The sequence below is a fragment of the Vulpes vulpes genome, chromosome 5 (genome assembly GCF_048418805.1).
Source record: "Vulpes vulpes isolate BD-2025 chromosome 5, VulVul3, whole genome shotgun sequence".
Classification (NCBI taxonomy): Eukaryota; Metazoa; Chordata; class Mammalia; order Carnivora; family Canidae; genus Vulpes; species Vulpes vulpes.
Window position 1 is genome coordinate 2,580,220 of NC_132784.1, and position 21,649 is coordinate 2,601,868.

Consider the following 21,649-nt stretch of genomic DNA (forward strand, 5'->3'; position numbering starts at 1 on the left):
ATACAGGTTCAAAAATCCACACTGCTCTAAAGATCCTATAGAAGTAAGATGACACAAGAGAATATTTTAGATACACTGTAATGGGAATCACTCCCTAAAAATTGACATGAACTCTGTTCACATAGCTTAAAATTAAATTGTGTTAAGCAGAATTTAGATTATACCTTTTAAAAGGCAGTATAATTTTTTTAAACTAATCGGCAGTCAGAGCAAATCTCAAGGCAAAAACCCTTAACCAACGAAATGCTCTGACATACTTCCATACTCCCACAGCCTGGGAAAGCCAGTGCCAGTACTACGGATTTCATGGCCAAAGCTTATACTTATTGTGTATCTGCAATTCACCCAGGGTCCAGAAATACACTGTCTAGGTAGAAAAAAACTGTTATTCATTTTTTCTTTCCTTTCTTGAAATGACTCAATTTTTCATCTGCCTATGGTTTTCATTGCAGTGAGAAAATGGTCTGATTCAAAGATGCTATTAGCACAAAGGAAAGACTAAAGAGTGAAATTTGACTACACTTCCTAGTATTTAACACCAGTTATTGCCCTATCATACCCTGACAGTTCTTCTGTACTCAATTTTCTAGAATTGCACTGTTTCATCATACATAAATTAAATCCTTATTCCCTGGCTGTCAGTGTAGTACTCAATTCAAGCTGATTCTTTACAAAATGTTCTGGAAAAACAGCACTTACATCACTTTATCCTACCTGTAGATTCTATAAATATCTTCAGAACGACCCTTCCTTAGTCTGAGAATCCAAGCTCCCGGGTTGGCTTTTAACTGAAAGTAGCCCTACAGCAAGAAGAAAGACAAATTTTAGTTCTCTTTGAAATATCAAAATACTGTTTTCGAGGGATAGTTATAATTTCGGTGCAATTCTTTAAAAAAACAACACACAAACAAACAAAACCCTACACATTAGAAACACTAGCAAAATACAGGCCAGTGAAGCCAAGAAGGGGGTTCTTGATCTGTGAGTGAAGGATCAATGTGTCATGTGTGAATAAGCTACAAACCTTTAAAGCCAAGAAAAACACTGTCAGCTCATAAGCAATTTATTTGCAGGGGCCACTTTACTTAGAAAAGAATATTAAAAATATTCTAGCATTTTTTTTTAGGCTGACATGTACTTCTGACCTACAAGGTTAACTTATAATTTTTATATTGACCAAATTCAGTCGAACATGGATTTTAATCTCCCTCATGTTCACATTACAAACTCCTTCATCATAAATCGTAGTGTCCAAATTAATATGACTCAATACCACCACGTGATGTACTGCTTATTTACCAGATTGGCCATAACAATGGTATCCACAATGACTGGGTTGGCTGAAGTTCCTAATGTAAACTGCAGTCCTCGTGGGGGCTGGCCTGTGGTGATGTCATAGCAGTGACCTTCTAGTAAGAGGTACTCCAGCTCATACTCAGCAGCCACCACACTATCCACCTGCAACAGCAGAATTAAATCACTTGAAAATTACTCACCAATAAAAAAACCCAAACTGTTATGGGCACATGGGTAGCTCAGTGGTTGAGCATCTGCCTTTGGCTCAGGTCATGATCCCAGGGTCCTGGGATTGAGTCCCGCATTGGGCTCCCCACAGGGAGCCTGCTTCTCCCTCTGCCTCTCTCTCATGTGTCTCTCATGAATAAATAAATAAAATCTTAAAAAGAAACAAACTGTTGAGACATGTAATAACACGGATTTCAAGCACCTTGTGCAAAGTGAACAAAGCCAGACATAAAAGACTATACGTTGTATGGCCATATTTCTAAGAAATTTAAGGAAAAGCAAAACTATAGTGACAGAAAGGGGAGGGGAATGCCTGTAAAGGGGCACAAGAGAACTTTCTGGGGTGATGGAAATGCTCAGTATCTTGATATGCTGGTGGTTAACAACCGTATACAATTTTCAAAACTCAGATGGGTTGGGAAAAGAATCAGGAAAAAAAGAATACAATAAGGAGGTTCTGTACAGATGGAAAGATCACATTATCATCTAGGAAGTAGCATGGGGAAAAGTACGTAAAATACACTGTCAAAAGAACAAATAGATCTAAAAGCTAAAGAATAAGGAAGATAACAATAAGAACAGCAGAGAAAACTGTAAATTCATCTTGGCCTACAGGATATAGCTGAAAATACTAATGCTGTTCTAAATGCAAATACCTAAAATGTATCATAGCTCCATAATGACATAAAACCATTCATATTCTACATCAATTGCCTAAATTATTACTGATTCCTTGCAGAAAATACAATATAATTGCAAGGTCTTGGGGCAGCTTGGCTTTTGTTAATTAAAGGGTTTTTATCCCAGGCTAGTTCACACTTGGCTCTGTAATTCTACCTAATGCTAATAATGCACCATTTGGAACTTAATGTGTTACTGCAACACTGAATTCCAAAAGCATAATAATGAAAGCTAAGGGGTAAACCTCCACAAGCTCACCAAGTCCCATGCTCTGTTTTCAGCAGATACAGAGAAAGCCTAGGAAATAGCAGCAAAAACTCTAAGGATATGGAAGAGAGCTGCTCTGCATCTGTTCTGTGCCTTCTTGCACTGCTCTTTAGTGCTTTCTGTGGCCATTGTACAATCTCCTCGCCAAAAGTTGGTTCTTCAAGGGCAAAGACTGTATTTCCCATTTGTTACAAATATGGTAGACAGGTCTGAGGTGGGGAATAAGGCAAATGTGTACACATACTCTCCCCTCACTTATTAGCACCTGTGAGATTCTTCTTGACCCTAATGAAAAGAAGGCTGAGAAGTCCTTTAATAACTATCTTCAAGTTCCTGATCTCCCAATTCCTAAGAAGAAGAGCCAGGAAACAGGCTTCAACTCTAGGAAGAGATCTTTAGGACAGACACAGAGACAGTTATCTTAAAAGGAAGAAGGCTCTGAGATGCCATTAGCTCCTTGTAAGTAAAGACCATGTGTTTTAATTCTTTTGTTCATACACTCTGAGCCAGGTACAGAGAGTGAGGGCTGTAAAGAGACATCAGTGAAACTACACTTGTGAACTCTCGATCTTTGAAAGTGGACTGAGGGAAAGGACCACTTACCTTAGACACTCAAAATAGTTATATGAACATAAATGAAATAAAGAACAGAAAAACAGAGAAAAACAGATCAATGAAGCCAAAAGCTGGTTCTTCAAAAATATCAACAAACTGACAAACTTTTAATTAAAGTGACCACAAAAAAAAAGAGAGAAGAGCCAACTCACTGAAATCAGCAAGGGAAAAAGACACATCACTATTAAGCTTAAATTTAAAAGACTGTAGAAAAATGCTATAACTACAGACCAATTATAATCTAGATAAAATGGATAAATTCCTGAGACACAAACTCCAGAAACTGACTTAAGATGAGATAGAAAATCTAAACAAATCCATAATAAAGGAATTAATTGGTAATTTAATATTTTCCCAAATAGGTAAGAAAGTTAAATAAAAGATATTTTGTTTGAAGAAATAAAACTACCTCTATCTGCAGATGACATGATCTTTTATAAGCTTGTATACTAAGACCTATAAAACATTTCTGAAAGAAATTAAAGACTCAAATAAACGGAAAGGCATCCCATATTCATGGGTCAGAACACTTAATGTTAAGATGGCAATATTCTTCAAACTGATCTAGGGATTTAATGTAATCTCTATCAAAATCTCAGCAGCCTTTCCTACAACTATTAATAAGCTGATTCCAAAATACAAAGAAACCAAAATAGCCAAACTATCCCAAAAAAATAAGAATAAAATTGGAAAACTCACCAGTTTCAAAACTCACAACAAAGCTACAGTAAGACAAGTGTGGCCTAAGGACAGACACAGATCAAGAGAATAGATCTGAGAGTCTAGAATTAAATTCATGTAGGTTTAACAGAACTTTGACAAAGGTAGTACCAAGATCATTCAATGGGGAAAGAATAGTCTTTTCAACAAATAGTACTGTGACAAATGGATATTCACATGCAAAGAAAGGTGTAGTAATACCTCATACCATATACAAAAAACTCAAAATGAATAAAAGACCTAATTGGAAGAGTTTAAAACTTTGAAAGTCTTATAGGAGTAAATCTTCGTGACCTAGGATTAAGCACTGATTTCTCAGGTATACAACCAAAAGCACAGGTAACAACAAAAAAACAGGGACACCTGGGTGGCTCAGCGACTGAGCATCTGCCTTTGGGTCAGGGCATGATCCCGGAGTCCCGGGATTGAGTACCATATCATGCTTCCTGCATGGAGTCTACTTCTCCCTCTGCCTATGTCTCTGCCTTTCTCTCTCTCTCTCTCTCTCTCTCTCTCTCTCTCTCTCTCAAATAAATAAATAAATAAATAAATAAAATCTTAAAAACAAAACAGATTTCATCAAGATTAGAAACATTTGTGCTTCAAAGAACATTATCTAAAAAGTAAAAGACAGGTAACAGAATGAAAGAAATTATTAAAAAAAAAAAGAAATTATTTACCAATCGTGTATTTGATAAGGGATTTGCATCCAGAATATACAAAGAACTCTTACAGTTCCACAATAAAAAGACAAGGAAAAATTTTAAAATAGGCAAAGGAATTGAACAGACATTTCTCCCCCAAAGAGAATATAAAGCCAATAAACACATGAAAAAAATGTTCAACATCATAGGCAGGAATGGAAAATGGTGCACTCACCCTGGAAAAGTTTGGCAGGCCCTCAACTAATTAAACAAAGAATTACTGTATGATCCACCAATTCCAAGAGAAATAAAAGCACATCTACAAAAACTTGGACATGAATGTTCACAGCAGCCATTATTTATAATAGGCAAAAAGTAGAAACAACCCAAATGTCTATCAATGAATGGATAAACAGAATGTGATATATCTATACAATAAAATATTTTCTGGCAATAAAAAAGAATTAAATACTAATACATGCTACAACATAGACAAACCTTAAAACTAATAATTTAGGTGAAAGAAGCCAGTCACAAAAATATATGATTCTCTTTAGATCAAATGTTAGAACAGGCAAATCCACAGAGGCAGAATGTAGAATAGTGGTTGCTAGGGGTCATGGGGAATGACTGCTAATGGGTATGGAGTTTCTAAGTAGTGGTAATGGCTGAACAATTTTGTGAATATACTAAAACTACTGAGCTGTATACTTTAAAAGAGTGAATTTTATGGTGTGTGAAACAGATCTCAATGAAGCTATTATTTTTTAATAATACAATTATAAGTGATAATAGACATCTCTGTTCAGTCAGAAACTACCACCACTCCATCTTAAACAGTTTTACAACACGAGATTACATATGTAGGAGCAATGACATTCTTACCTCTTCTAAATAAATATTATCAAGATCATACGGTGTTCTGACAGACTCCACCATCCAACTCTCCGGTGTGTTCAAATTCAGGGTGAAAAGAGGAGACTGTGGCATATCCAAAAATTTTGCTATTGGACCCTTAGCAAAGCTATTGTCTGGAGTGAAAGAAATCTCTGGTTCTAAGACATATCTGTAAAAGCTGAAATTAAAAAAAAAAAAAGTGAGTCTTTTTAGTATTCCCATAGTCTTTAAGTTCACAGGCATTCACACAGGTCACTAGCTAGCTTAAAATAAAACAAACTAGATTTGCAAGGGTATCCTCCCAGACTGGGAAAAGTGTATCCAATACCATCTCTTGACCTAATTATGCCTCCTGTGGCTGTTGCAGATGCAAGAGCAGGAGGAAGAGAATTGAGAGGAGAGGTCATTCTTTCTGGTACTGGTAAGGGTGGCTGTTGTTTGGAGTCACAAAATTTCCTAAACACATGCCTCCCATCAGTAAGAGAAACTTATTTTTCTCTTAAACACAAAGTCCTAAATGGTTCTCAGGTGAGCCCTGAAAACACTACATGCAGCAGTTTAAACATTTCTCCTACTCAAGGACAATGGTGGAGGTTGAGAATGGTTTAGTCACTTTCAAACGGTGCTTGAGTTCACTTAGAATCTAACTTCTAAAACATGGCACATACAGGGGCGCCTGGGAGGCTCAGTTGGTAAGCATCTGCCTTGGTCGTGATCCCAGGGTCCTGGGGTAGAGCCCTGCTCAGCAGGGATCCCAGGGTCCTGGGGTAGAGCCCTGCTCAGCAGGGAGTCTATCTCTCCCTCTCAACTCGCCTCCTGGCTTGTGCTCTCTCTTTTTCTTTCAAGTAAATAAATAAAAATTAAAAAAAAAAAAACCCACAAACACAGCACATTTGCACATCAGGAATTTCCCACAGACCCAGCAGATGGCTACCCTATTACTATTAACATCTTTTTATAGAACTTTCTTCATAAATGACCATTCCAAGGTTCAGACAACATAGAGCTAAGCCTGCTCTTCTTCTCAAGATACATGCAAATGAGCTTCCTCTGACAAATATACTCCAACTTGAAATAACTGCTCCACTTTTAAGATAAAAAGGAACAGACAAGTGTCTTTCTGTACCACAGCACATTTTTTTTAACTAGGTAAATTTAATAGCTACATTGATCCAAATACTCTAAAATTAAAGAACTACATAAATTCCAAGGGAGGGAGGGAGAGAGGCAGGCAGGCTCAAGTAACCTGAGTTAATGCCACTTAAATGCTTCCATGCCCACACTAAGTTCTTAGAACTGTGGATGAGAGCAGAAATTGAGCAAAACTGAACATACAGTTGACAATCTTTTCAAACATGAAGTCCACCTATAAACCCATTTGATCTTTAACATTTAATATCACCTCTCAGATTTAGTACCACATTTTCAATTGATTTTCTTAAACAGTTTGTTTTACCTTTTTAAAGGCATGTCAGAAAGTTTAGATTGGCAGTTCATAAACACTCTTAGATTCATGTTGATCAGCTGGGTTAAAACCTAAAAGAGTAAGCCAGGGACAAAACATAAAATTTTCCTACATAGAAAGTGACTGATATTTGAGGCAAAATATTTACATATTCTCTTCAGAAACATCCACTCTGACACTAAGTTAACACCTCTTAATATCTCAAGAAACACAGAAAGGTAATAAAAGCCATAAAATCTGTACTGGAGAAATTTCTGAAAATCACAACTCTGGCACACAATCTAAATCACAAACACGTATCACTTGGCAAAAGCATGGCCAATGGGCTACTGCAAATCACTGCTCCTCCTCATGTAATGAAGCAACTGATGGATAATGGGAGAGCTGTCTATACAAGGAAAATTTTAAAGGTTCATCAGTATGGTCTAAATACTATAGTAGGAAAAACGTTATATACACACATCCACCAAAAGGTTAGTTGATTATATGTCAATTAAATGTCACCTCAAAAAAGAAATACAACTCAAAAAAAAGATGTTGAGGCAACTGTCTTTTTGGTAGAGTTCTTAAATTTTCTTAAAATTGTAATATACAAATCTACAAGACATGCTAATCTAAAAAATGCTAGTTTTTAAAAAGGAAAATGATAAAATTATTTTACTCTTTTTAACTCTTATTCATTATAAATCAAAATATGGAAAAAATCAATTTAATTATTTTTTTTAAAGATTTTATTTATTTATTCATGAGAGACACAGAGAGAAGGGCAGAGACACAGGCAGAGGGAGAAACAGGCTCCACGCAGGGAGCCCGACACAGGACCCGATCCTGGGTCTCCAGGATCAGGCCCTGGGCTGAAGGCTGCAGTAAACCGCTGAGCCACCCAAGCTGCCCCAAATCAATTTAATTAAAAGACATCTTGCTCTAGGGACGCCTGAGTGGCTCAGAGGTTGAGCCTTTGGCTCAGGGCATGATCCTGGGTCTGGAGATCGAGTCCCATATCTGGTTCCCCCCAGGGAGCCTACTTCTCCCTCTATGTCTCTGCCTTTCTCTGTCTCTCATGAATAGATAAGTAAAATCTTTTTTTTTTTTTTTAATTTTTTTTTAAATTTATTTATCATAGTCACACACAGAGAGAGAGAGGCAGAGAGAGACACAGGCAGAGGGAGAAGCAGGCTCCATGCACCGGGAGCCCGACATGGGATTCGATCCCGGATCTCCAGGATCGCGCCCTGGGCCAAAGGCAGGCGCTAAACCGCTGCGCCACCCAGGGATCCCAGATAAGTAAAATCTTAAAAAAAAAAAAAAAAAAAAAAGAGAGAGAGAGAGAGAGAGACACCTTGCTCTAAATAGGACATTTTTTAAAAATTACATGAGGAAACCAACCAAACTTGTGCCAACTTTCAAGGTTATAAGGCTGTTTGCAGAGCCATTATCAATATTTATGAAGACATTTGTGCTTTGCCAAGATGCCCTGTAACATTTTCCAGTGCTCTCTGAAGATAACCAGGGGAACAATGACACTCAGAGAGTCACAGGGCCTGGGACCAAGAAATGTGAACTGCCATTTAGGGTATGCCTACCAAGAGCAATGGGGCAAGTCTCTGTGCTTCTCTGGTGACAGGGTCAATGACAACCACGACATCAAAATACGTCTCTCCTTCCTTTGGTCTCATTTTAATTGCACTACAGAGATAAAAAAGACAAAACATTAATCTAGTGGAAAAGAGAAAACAAGTTAACTTTTTTTTAAAAGGTCAATATAACCTATCAGCCCTCTCAGCATTTCTAAAAACACTTGTTTACTAGAACAGTAAGGTTACATGGTGGTTAATCATGTAATTATATCTACCTAAAAGTTTGCAAAACCTGCTAAAGATTCAAGTTCACTCCAAATGAACAAAGAGATATGTGTTGAGAAGGAAAACCAGCTTGATGCTAAAAGCTGATGTTTGTTTTTGACAATTATAAACACTATACCAATTTTTTAATTTCTTGGCAAGAAGAGTAATGAGTAGTGAAGAAATAGATTTTTAAAAATAATACAAAGAACATTACAGAAAACTTGTGAGAGAAAAAGGAAATAATCATAAAATCTCGCCATCCCAACCCAACCATGCTGTGGCATTTTTTTCCATAGACCTTCTCAAAAGCCCATAAAGAGCAGCTATACCTAACGAATATTAGCAATTTTAGAACAATATCCTTGCTTCCCCCACCACTTTATCACAATCATTTTTCCATATTGTTACACATCAAGCATCCTGAATAGGAAATAATCTTCAATATACCAAGTGAATCTGGCATGTTTACTTAAGCTATTCCTTATTGCTGGACATTTGGACGGCTTTTGCAACCTATAAGTAACCCCATACATACAAGTTTTTTTCATACTTAGAAATTTCTTTAGAGTTGACAGAGTCCTAGACATGAGATTACTGAGTCACAGGATAGAAATATTTTTGTGCATAATACATGTTATTAATCGCATTTCCAAAAGAACTGAGTCCCTTTACAAGGACATTAAGTCATACATATTTTGTCTTAGTAAGTGAAAAACAGTAGCCGTTTAGACGTCAGGTTGTACATCTAGGTTTTCTGAGGAGAAGGTGCACCTTCCCAGCTGCTGTTTCTAGTCACATGGCCTCCTTCTGAAGTCATATTGACTTAGATGACTTAAGAGGAGCCTCTGATACATTTTGAAAATGAATCAACTTGAAAGGGTTTTAAAACACATCCAATTTTCCAAAATCTACATTTGTCAAATCAATGCCTATCTCTGGTTGCTCTCAACAATATTTTAATGTAGTTCTGGTGCTAATCACTACTGTTCTGTGCAAAAGCAATTTACTCAGTGGGAGGAAAAACAAAAGTACAAAATAAAATGTAACTAATAAAACTGAGGAACTATAGTTTAAATGGTGATGAAGGCTATTTCAAATCTTAACTGCTTTGGAAATAACCATCAAAATAGCTTTGTGCCTGTTATCAAAGCAAATGTTTTCAATTTTTGATAAAATTTCCAGCTGCCAATAATTATTCCACAATAACCTTTTTCCCCACTCTAATACAGCTGTTTTCAAAGTGTGGCTCCAGACCAGCAGTATTAGCTTCATCTGGAAATTTGTCAGAAACAAACTGTCAGCAACAATCCAGACTTCCTGAATCAGAAAGTCAGGGGGTGGGTCAGGCAATTTACACTTTAACAAACTCTAGGTAAAAGTCAAAGTATGAGAGCCATTCAGATAACCCGGACCTCTGTGCTATTCCAGAATTCTGGACAGAGAAGCTCACTAGAGAATGGCATTATATAAATTCTCACAAAAGGAACCAGAAGAAACGTCCCAAACAATGCTCTATAGCATCTGAGTAAGGCACACCCAGGTCAAAACCTGTGAACCTGGTAGGTTTGGGTAGAGTTCTGTGTGACAAGTTAATGTTCTGACCCAATGTTCTAGGTGATCCGCAACAGGCAGTACCAGAAATTGACCTTGTGTGTTCTTTTAACCACTCCACATTTCTATCACAAAAAAGAGAATAAGACAAAAACCAAGATTAGAGAACTAACAGTATGGAAATGGAGAACAGTATAAACTAACAATATCATGTTGAAAGATACTTGCTGTATTAGAGAGAGGACCAGAGTTAGGCCAAAAGTGACAGACAAGAAAGGGAAGAAACGTGTGTTAAAGCCAAACCAATCATTTCATGTTAAAGATTAGCTCATGCTGTTGCTGTTCTGTGAGCCACACTTCAAGGGCAAGGATAAACATAAGCAATAATTCAGACCTTTCTATTTCTCACACAAATAAGAAACTTCTGATTTAAATATAACAAACACTTATTTAACACAACCGCAATGAGAAGAATTTCTCTAATTAGAATTTGTCTCATAATAGAATTTGTAATTGGAGCATTTTAATTATTTAAAACTCATGGAAAAAATGATGCTCTAAAAAGAAGAGATTCTTGCTCGGGACTCACTATCTGGGCCATGAAAGGCAAACAAGATAGGAAGCCAATTAGGAAATATGTTTCCTGTGGTGGTAACTGGGTAAGTTATTTCCTGAAAGTATACAATGATAAAAAGATGAGTGCTAATGGGAAAAATCCAACCAGGGCTAGCGAGGAGCCCAGAAGTCTTCCCCCAATGACAATGTAAGAAATTAGAACATACAGCCAGGGAGAAAGGAGAGGGTCTCCTCTCTAGCCTGAATCATCAAATAAGTCTGGTCAAATTTGATCCCCACAAGAACCGGCTGTCAGAAAGCCCAGATCAATGAAACCAAAGTCCAATCTACCCCAGACTAATTAAATCAGAATCATAAAGGAGCATGATGCAAGCTTCAATATCTAAAACCTCTAAGGCACAATCAAGATATATAATCTGCCTGGCTATATACATCAACTGCAAGGATTCTTCCCTAAGGATAACTTAATCTTAAGACTAACCAGAGGAGATGACCCAGACTGTGGGACATTCTACAAGATAACTGGCCTGGACTCTTAAAAAAAAGAGGAGGAGGAAGGGTAAGATGGTAAGGGGTCCTCAACAAACCTGGTGCCACCAACTTACCTAGATAACTTTCAAAACATCCTCAACACCTACAAATTTACCTGAGATTTAAAGAGAGAACAGCTGGAATGCTATAGAGAAAAGTTTTTGAAGGAAGGAAAGGAAGGAATAAAGAAAAGAAAGAAAAGAAAAAGAAAAAGAAAAAGAAAAAGAAAAAAGAAAAGACAAGACATAAGAATAAAGTAGGGGAGGGACACCGTGAGGAGCCTTTGGGGCACTGAGGGGGGCACTTGACGGGATGAGCACTGGGTGTTATTCTGTATGTTGACAAATTGAACACCAATAAAAATAAATTTATTAAAAAAAAAAAAAACTCCCAGGAGGGGCAGTGAAGCTTCAAGATTCCTGGAGTGACTGTAAGAAGAGGAGCACCCAGGGGTAAAGCGCACCGCAAACTTCCATTCAATATCGGTAAAGGGCTAGAGCACTGCAGCCCTCAGGGCAGTTGGGAGAAGCCAGTCGGTTAGGTGGGCCGGCTCCAGACAGAGGTGGCTATGCCCAGTTCCCTTCAGCAGAGGTGGACCCTGGAAGTGCGGGTCCCACGGCACAGGGTCCCAGATCCCAGGGGATCCAAGGGGACAAACCCAGTGATCCTGTGCTCCCCCTGGGACAGGTAGAAGCAGGGAATGCACAGGACAGTGAGAACTTTCCTGCCACTGGGCACCTCCAAGCTGTGCAGAGCAGTGCACCTATGCTGGCCCCGGGAGCATCTATGCCAGTGAGGATTGGGAGACTGCATTAATTACTCGCAGGGAGCTCGACTCCAGAGCTGGAAATCTGGCCATCACCATTGTTGTTTTTCCTCGTTTCATCTTCTGCCTGTGAGAGGCGGGGCCACCAGGGAATAAACACCTTGCTGAGGGATCAACCAAGGATAAACAGCTCACACTGAGCCCTATACCTGGTGAGGGGCAGGCATCTCCACCCAGGCACAGACACCAGACAATAAGCACAGCAGGCCCCTCCCCCAGAAGACCAGCTAGAAGTAAAAGGAAGAGCAAGCTCTTGACCAAGCAGCGCTGGAAAGCTCTAGACCAAGGGAAAATCGAGGGAATATAGTATATAGAACTAGAAGGTACCCCTTTGTTTTCCTTTTTCCATTACAACTCGTTTTTAAACCAGACTAAAAATTTCCAATATTTTTTCTCTTTTACCATCTTAACTACAATATTTTATCAACTCTTCATTTTTAAGTTTTTTCCTTTTTGGGCTTCATATTTCTATAATTACATGTCTTAGATACATTTTTCACTTCTGGATTCTTTTCAACATATTCAATTTAATTTTAGGAGATATACAAAATATAGGTTTTTGTTTTGTGTTTTTTGTTTTCTCTACCTTGTTTTGTTCTACAAAGGCAGAAGTTAATACCTTCTAAAACATGACCAGCATACACCCAGAACCAAGTGGAATACCGTGCTGGTTCATTCTGTGAGATTATATTCTCTTCATTCCCATTCTGCTCCCCTCCTTTATCTTGCTTATGCTTTGGTGGTCATTGTTGGGGCTTTCTATAAGTATTTCTGGTTTATACAAATTTGGGACTGAGCATCTTCTAACATACAAAACAAAACATATTCAGAACTAAGGGGATCACCCTCTAGGACCCCTCAGGTAGATTACATTCTCCCTCCACTACCACTTCTTCACCACCCTCAGCCCCCAGCACCCCCTTTTCTCTTCTTTGTCTTTTCTTTTTTTCTTTGTTCTTTTTCTTTGGGGTTTTTGGCCTTTTATTTTTTACTACTTTTTTTTTTTTTTTTTTAATTTTTCACTTTAGTGGTCCTTAGTTTTATTTTCTGATCTTTTTTATTTTCTGGTCTCTGACCTCTTTGGAATCATCTAGGGTGAATTTTACTTAAGTCGTGGTTGATATTTTTGACTCAGCCTGCTCATACAGCCACTCTGCACTGGACAAAATGACTAGAAGGAAGAATTCACCACAAAAGAAAGAACCGGAAACAGTACTCTCTGCCATAGAGTTACAGAATGCGGATTTCAATTCGATGTCAGAAAGCCAATTCAGAGGCATGATTATAAAGCTACTGGTGGCTCTGGAAAAAGGCATAAAGGCCTCTAGACACTTCGTTACAGCAGAATTGAGATCTAAACAGGATGAAATTAAAAACAGATTAAAAGAGATACAATCCAAACTGGATGTTCTAACTGCTAGGGTGAATGAGGTGGAAGAGAGAGTTGAGTGACATAGAAGACAAGTTGATGGTAAGGATGGAAACTGAGGAAAAAAGAGAAAAACAATTAAGAGACCATGAGGAAAGGCTTAAGGAAATAAATGATAGCTTGAGAAGGAAGAATTTAAATATAATTGGGGCTCCAGAAGAGGCTGAGAGGGAGAGAGGACCACAAAGTATATGTGATCAAATCATAGCTGAGAATTTCCCAAATCTAGGGAAGGAAACAGGCATTCAGATCCAAGAGATAGAGAGGACCCCCTCCCGAAAATCAATAAAAACTGTTCAACATCTCAACATTTAATAGTGAAACTTGCAAATTCCAAAGATAAAGAGAAAACCCTTAAAGCAGAGTGAGATAAGAGATTCTTAACTTATGTAGGGAGAAATATCAGATTAACAGCAGACCTCTCCACAGACACCTGGCAGGCCCGAGAGGGCTAGCAATGATATATTCAGGGTCCTAAATGAGAAGATCATGCAGCCAAGAATACTTTATCCAGCAAGGCTCTCATTCAGAAGAGAAGGAGAGATAAAGAGCTTCCAAGATAGGTAGAAACTGAAAGAATATGTGACCACCAGCTCTGTAAGAAATATTAAGGGGAACCCTATAAAAGAAAGAGGAAGCCTAAAAAAATAATCCACAGAAACAGGGACTGAATAAGTATTATGATGACACTAAGTTCATATCTTTCAATAGTTACTCTGAATGTGAATGAGCTAAGTGATCCCATCCAAAGACTCAGGGTATCGCACTGGATAAAAAAGCAAGACCCATCTATTTGCTGTCCACAAGAGACTCATTTTAGACCTAAGGACACCTCCAGCCTGAAAATGAAGAGGAGGAACTGGGTGACAGGCACTGAGGAGGGAACTTGATGGGATGAGCACTGGGTGTTGTACTGTATGTTGGCCAATCGAACTTCAATAAAAAAATAATAATAATAAAAATGGGATGAGCACTGGGTGTTGTACTATATGCTGGCAAATCGAACTTCAGTAAAAAAAATAATAATAAAATAAAATAAAATAGATTTCATGATATTTGGTATGTGGTAAAGTATTGAAATAAATCTCTAACTTCAGAACGTGGAAAAAAAATGTCATTGTCATAAAAGACAAAAAAAAAAAAAAAAAGCATGTAGGGAAATGTTCTGGATTTAAGGAGACTAAAAGAGACCCGCAACAAAGAGCTGCAACATGTGATCTGGGTCAAATCAAATCAAAGAACAAAACAGTTTTCAAAGGTCATTACTGGGGCCTTGGAGAAATGTGAATATGGACTGTGTACTACTTAATATCACTGCTTCAAGGTTAAATCTCTAAGGTACGCCAATAGTGGAGACACTCCTGGTGCTCAGGAAACAACATGCTGAGGAATTCAGGCATGATGTGTAATGATGTCTACCATGTACCTTCAAATGGTTCAGGAAAAATATAAGTACGCGTATGTTTGTATGCAAACATAAATATACATTTTATGTGCTACACATACATATGCACAAACAAACCCACATAGATGACAGATAAATGTGGCATAATGTTAACAACTGGTGAACCCAGGGTAAAGATATCTAGGTGTTCACTGTAAAAATGTTTCCACTATTCTTTAGGTTTGAAACTTTTCAAATAAATAACTCAGAACCAAAAGGCAAGGACTTTTTTTCACAATGCTAAAACTTATTTTTATTTTATTGAAAACAAAATCGTTTTCATTGGTAGGGTGCCCTGTGCCCTGTGTTTATTTTTGGGTATCAGAAAATTACAACTAATTTTTCTCTATTTATGCTTTCTGTTTTCTAGAAGGGTACAGTCAGAAGTATTTCAGATTTATTTAGAAAAAATGTCAACTTTTATGCAACTGAGTCTGTATATGAATTCTGCATAAGAAAATGAGTATATATGAAAACTGCACAACCAGGCAAAATTTTCCATTCAAACAACTTATATACACACTTCAGATAGAAAAATAAAGGAGATGAGGTAAAGGCAATTTTACCATTTTATTCTAGAATATGCATAAATTCAATATTAATTCTGTACCTGTGTCGGTCTTCAAAAAACTGGTATTCGATTCTTGCATCTCCTTTTGGTTGAGCTGACAGGAGAGCATCTACCTTCATTACCAAGTCACTTGCCCTGAAAGACATGGTTGGTGAAAATTTAGTATCTCTTTAACTGAAAGTTTTCCAATTACCAGTCTAAGTATTGAATGCCACCAAAATTGTTTAAAGAACATATGAACTTTTACCAATAGGCAAGAGAAAAACTACTGATTTTGTAACTGAGTAGTTTCATAACCTTGAAGAAGATACTGCATTTTTGCATATGTGAAATGGGGATAGTACATACTTTGTATGACACTTGTAAATATTGCACCGGCTAAACATTTTATAAAGCACCAAGCTCAGGGCCTGGCCCATAATAGACTGTAAGTTTGTGTTATTTACCTTCTCCCTCACCTGCTTCTAAATAGCTTTATTAGTCTTTAGGATTATTAGAGTAATAATTCACTGAAAAAAAATTCAGGAAAAAAATGAGAAAACTGATATATATACAATATCATTATCAAGAAATAAGCATTAATGACATTTTGGTTCATAATTCTCCTACATTTTTAAAAATATATACATATATATAAACAAAAGTTGGATTATATTATTTGATAACCTGCTTTTCCTTTTTTTTGTTTTAAGATTTTATTTACTTTAGAGAGAGAGAGAGAGACTGTGAGCTGGGGAAGGAGCAGAGGAAAAGGGAAAGAATCTCAAGCAGACTCCACGCTGAAAATGGAGCTCAATCCCACAACGCTGAGATCATGACATGAACTGAAACCAAGAGTCAGATGCTCAATCGACTGAACCACCCAGGTGCCCCTGATGACCTGCTTTTTCATTTAACCATATATTACAAACATCTTTTTGTTAGTTAATACATATAGGGTACATCAATATTTTCAATGACTATCATTAGATTTCCTGATACACAATAATCACCAACTGGCTAGTAAACATCTAGGTTGCTTCCTACTTCACTATTACAATCAACACTGCAGTGAACAACTTAAAAAAGCACTTCTGCTTTCCCTGCCTCTTCTAAAGTTGATTTCTAACCAAGGAAGATCGTGAACTAAACCATAAGACTGAAAAAAAAAGCTTGAATCTGCTGAACCAAGGACTGAATTTTAAGAATTCTAAAAAAAACACTTGTGAATATATCTGAACTGGAAACAAGCCTATACATTTTCTCACTGAACCAAATCAAACTATCTCTCTTGGTACTTCTCACTGAGTCTGAACCTATATAATACAGGCCACTTGTATCCTGTGATATGTCAACACTCACAAAACATTTAAAGGAATGCTGGATTATGTAGACTTGAGTAAGCAATGTGGACGTGGGTGAGCAGGCAAACAACAGACCCCCTAAAGTTTCACAAAGCACGCTTATGTTTAGTCAGTGCAATTGTGATCAAACAGCCCACAGTGAACTTCAGAAAGTGGAGGATGGCCTTGTGGCTGCAGGTCTGGGCCATGAATGAAAGCTGTGGCTATCACAGGGGGCCTCTCCAAGGTGGAGCAGCTATGGCACTAATGAAAACCCTAGGCAGGCAAGGTAATTCTGAGAACCCAAATAGTTTTAGTTTATCTTTAGGTAGCCCTATGACTACCTTATTTCCCTCAATTAACCCTCGAGAGATGGTGCCACCTCTCTTTAATAAACGCCAAGTCTTCCATGCCTAGTCTGGCATTATATAGTCCAAAAGGAGAAAGAACAGTCCAAGGGCAAAGCACACCAATCCTATGCCGTGATATGATGGTTTCAAGTTAGGGGCGCACCTCCTGGCCTACATCAGGGAAGTGTTTCATAGGCTGGAACAAGGGACATCACTACAAAGCCACTAAGGTAGAAGGAAACTTCTTTATCTGTTGCCTTGTTTTTGGTTGAGATAAAAGAAGATTCCTTCCTCTATCACAAGACTTGGCAAAGGGACTGCTCTGGCAGCTATCAAAGTCAATACTTCACTGCAGCATGAAGGTATATGAAAGAGATGAAGGAAAAAACCAGAACTTTCAAACTTTATATCCTCCAACTCTTCACCAAAGGACACTAACAAAAGAATGAAAATGTAACTCATGGAATGGGAGACCATATTTGCATATTGTCTATCCATAAGAGATCAATACCCAGAATATTTACTTATTTATATAGAACTCCTATAACTCAACAGTAAAAGAAAAACAATAAAAAATGCGCAAAGTAAGGGCACCTGGGTGGCTCAGTTAGTATAGTGTGCATCTCTTGATCTCAAAGGTGTGAGCTCACAATGGAAATAAACACCATGAAATAGGTAGCAGGAGTAAAGTTCAACACAGTATCTAGGACATTCACTAATTAATTTCTTCCACAGCAAAACTTACACATCCTCTTCTACCCGAAGCTGTTGAATATGGGATTTGATTTTCTGTCCCGAAGTTTTTAAGATGATATTTTCTAGGAGGTGGAAATCATCTTGATTAAAGAGTTCACTGTCCTCCAGTGGCCCAATGATCTGTGAAGAGGAGCAGGGCAGTCAGTGCTAGCATTATAAGTGGAAAAGAAGGACTCTGTTGTCCTTAGGCTATCTTATAAACCTAATCACTTTAAAGACCCAAGACATGTATACATCTAATAAAATCAGTGAAAAAGGTAAAAATAAAACCCAAATCAACTCATCCAGTTACTTATTTAACAATTCCTCAATTACAGAATGTAGACTTGTATACTCCACAATATTTTTATAGTTAAGCAACTCTGAAATAAAACAAAATAGCGAGTTTCATTGATTCTCACTGGATATAAATAACAGAACCAAACAAGAGATGCAGTGTAGTGAGTAACAGCAGAGATTTCACCCTTGGTGCTAAGAGTTCAAAGTTTGGTACCCCACCCCCCCACCCCCAGTTTCATGTCCCTGGCTGCAGATATGTATGAAATAGTCTAAGCCTGCACCACTGAAGTTGACAGAGACTACAAAACTATGAACACAGTTCCCACTATGGATGTATACTTCATGTATCAAAGCCTTATCAGCTTATTCTCTGAGAGACAACACACTCCTGCCGCCACTGTACATGTGGCAGGACATAATTAAACAGCAAGAAGGTTTTAGTTTTACATAAGGATGCTTCTGTCAAAAGCAAATCACCTTTGAAATAAGGGTGCAGAAACTACCATCATCACTGCATAAGCCCCAATTCCCTTTGGAAAGAGTGGCTCTGTTTGAGGAGTTCACTAGCTTCAGAGAAGAACACGACCAACACTGCTCACTGATCTAATCTGAAGTCAAGTTTGTCTCAGGACAAAAAAATCCTCACCCGTCCATTGCTGATCACTGCCCTCTGTCCCTTCTTCAGCTTCAGAACATCCCTGCAGTACATGGCATGAGACAAAATGAAATCCATTTTGGAAGACTCAAAGACCTCTTTAAAAAGACTGAAATCCATGCCCTAGGAAAGTAATTGTTATTAAGGAAAAGTAATTGTTATTAAGCAAGCTATAAAAGTGAATAATCATAATGAATAAATCATAAAATGATCTCTTAATGGAGAGTCAGAACTAATTTTAATAATTAACATTAATGATGTCTCAATTCTCTACTCCTCCCATTTTCTCCCACCCTCTAATTTATCAAGTAATGCCTATTTCCTGTAACTATTCTTTTATGTGATTGTTCAATTGGCAAGTTATTCTTCATCATATCTTTATTCTGTATTTTAAAATCCTGCTAATTTTAAGAGCCTTTTTGCTAACTGAAACATCAAGTATATACTTATCATTTTGTAAGAATTTTAAAATTACGAAATAGTTCAAAAGGTAGTAACTTATATAATGAATACATATGGGCTTATATCAGAACACATCAAGAACACGTAAGCCTCTAACTCATAAGAAGCTTCAATCATAGTTTTTTGCTCTATAAACAAATCAAATATTGCCTGTCTTTTAAAAACTATACAAAACAAATGGCTTTGTGCTTAAAATATTTAAGAGTTCAATCCTGAAACTTTATTTAAAGGTATTAAAAGTGGTAAAGGGAATGTGGCACAATTGTTATTTCCTGGAAAGATACTTCCAAAGAAAGAAAAATCCTCTGAAACTCAGTACTAAAATCACAAATCCCAATCATGAACAAGATACATCAGCCCCTGAGACTGCATTTCTGTGGAAAGTAACAAGACAAGACAGCTCCATGCAACACACAGAGACTTACCCCGACAGAGAACTCCCCGATGTCAGCTCCTGCAGCCAGGGCCTCTGCAGTCTCCTCCTTGGCCATTTTTGTGATGAAATTCTTAGCAGAGTTGGAGGTCTGTGTTTGGAGAGCTGCCCAGATTGCTCTGGAGATCTGAGTGTTCTTATAATTTATATCTTCACTAGGATTATTGATCATGCTTATTCTAACATTGTTACTGGATTTCTATTTGCAAAATGGGAAATAAGAGTTATATAGTAGATGTTTTGAACTTAAAGAGTGACATTAACATCTTCGTATTTTATTAAGAAGCAAATATAATCTCTCTTAAAAGTCTTTGGTACTGCTCTTCTGTATACAGAATAAAATTTAAATGCTATAGCCAGGTTTTCAAACCCCTACATGAACTGGTCCCAAAACTACCGTTCCAACTTCCACTTCTTACCATCCCTATATATACAGCTCCATTACAGGCTGTCAGAGTCCCATGTTCCCCAACACATTTTGTATCACTCTAACACACTCCATGCTTCCTGTTGGCATGCAAACCCCAAGTCCATCCCATCCTTCCTTCCCTCAGTCCCAACCAATCTTCAGTTTCTATTCAAAGACTTCTTTGTTCACATGGCCTTCCCAGATTCCTTGTAAAAATTAATCTCTCTCTGGGATCCCTGGGTGGCGCAGCGGTTTGGCGCCTGCCTTTGGCCCAGGGCGCGATCCTGGAGACCCGGGATCGAATCCCCCATCGGGCTCCCGGTGCATGGAGCCTGCTTCTCCCTCTGCCTGTGTCTCTGCCTCTCTCTCTCTGTCTCTCTCTCTCTCTGTGACTATCATAAATAAATAAAAAAATAATAAAAAAAAATTAATCTCTCTCTGAGTAAAAAGATAAGAACCTATGTTGGAAAAGTTATCTGGGATCCATAAAACCTTGTGTCACAAACATGAGCAACAAAAACTCATACTAAGGTATATCTAAAGATGCATATAAGAACGGTGAAAGCAACCTTCTTCAGAATAGCCCCTAACTAGAAAAAAGACTATCCATCAAAAAGATTAAATGAACAAACAAAACTTTGTGGTACAGCCATATAACATGATACAGCACAGTGAAAAAAGAACTAACTACCACTACTTGTAATATCATGGATAAATCTCAAAAATGTTGATTAATAAAAGGAAACACAAACAAATATGTGAGGGGTGATGGAGACACAAGCAGGAGAGGTCTTTCTGGAATTTGATAATGCTCTATGTCTAAAACCAGGGTGGTGGGCCATCTGGATGTTCCCTTTGTGACATTAAGTAATTCTAAGATTTGTGTACTTCTTTTGATCCTATATTTTACTTCAATTAAAATATATTTTTTTTAAATTTCACTTCTTAGGGTGCCTGGGTGGTATAGCTGGTTAAGTGCCTGACTCCTGGTTTCAGCTCAGGTCATGATCTCAGAGTCATTGAGATCAAGCCCCGCATAGGACTGTGTGCTCAGCATGAAGTCTGCTTGAGATTCTCTTTCCCTCTCCCTGCCCCTCCCACTTGTGCTCTTCCTCTAAAATAAATTAAGAAAAAAAAAAATTTCAATTCTCCCTTCTTGTTCTCCCACTCTATCACCACTCAAAAATTATAGACAATAAAGGCACTTAGCATGTTAGGGAAGTTGAAATCACCTCGGTATTTCAGTACTCCAATAAGCCTCCTTGGGACACAGGGTGGCAAGGAAACATGGGAAGGGTGTGAAATTTGGATGAAGATCCAATCTGAAACTGCTCAGGAAAAGGAACAGCTCAGTCTCTGACAATGACACTCTTTAGAAGAGTCCGTTTCTTCTCAACC

At 37.8% G+C, this 21,649-nt stretch overlaps 1 protein-coding gene across 12 annotated transcripts in view; it reads right to left on the reverse strand.

Moving 5' to 3' along the window:
* Positions 1–21,649, reverse strand: part of UGGT1 (UDP-glucose glycoprotein glucosyltransferase 1) — a 125,623-nt gene that overhangs the window by 22,895 nt on the left and 81,079 nt on the right. For all 12 annotated transcript variants that reach the window (XM_026015671.2, XM_072757441.1, XM_072757444.1 and 9 more), the window contains 9 exons: positions 19,835–20,041; positions 18,939–19,070; positions 18,003–18,133; positions 15,625–15,720; positions 8,397–8,499; positions 6,805–6,884; positions 5,337–5,526; positions 1,300–1,458; positions 715–800 (listed from right to left, as the gene is read on the reverse strand). In XM_026015671.2, coding sequence (XP_025871456.1) covers positions 715–800; positions 1,300–1,458; positions 5,337–5,526; positions 6,805–6,884; positions 8,397–8,499; positions 15,625–15,720; positions 18,003–18,133; positions 18,939–19,070; positions 19,835–20,041 — 1,184 coding nt within the window. The remainder of the gene's footprint in view (positions 1–714; positions 801–1,299; positions 1,459–5,336; positions 5,527–6,804; positions 6,885–8,396; positions 8,500–15,624; positions 15,721–18,002; positions 18,134–18,938; positions 19,071–19,834; positions 20,042–21,649) is intronic.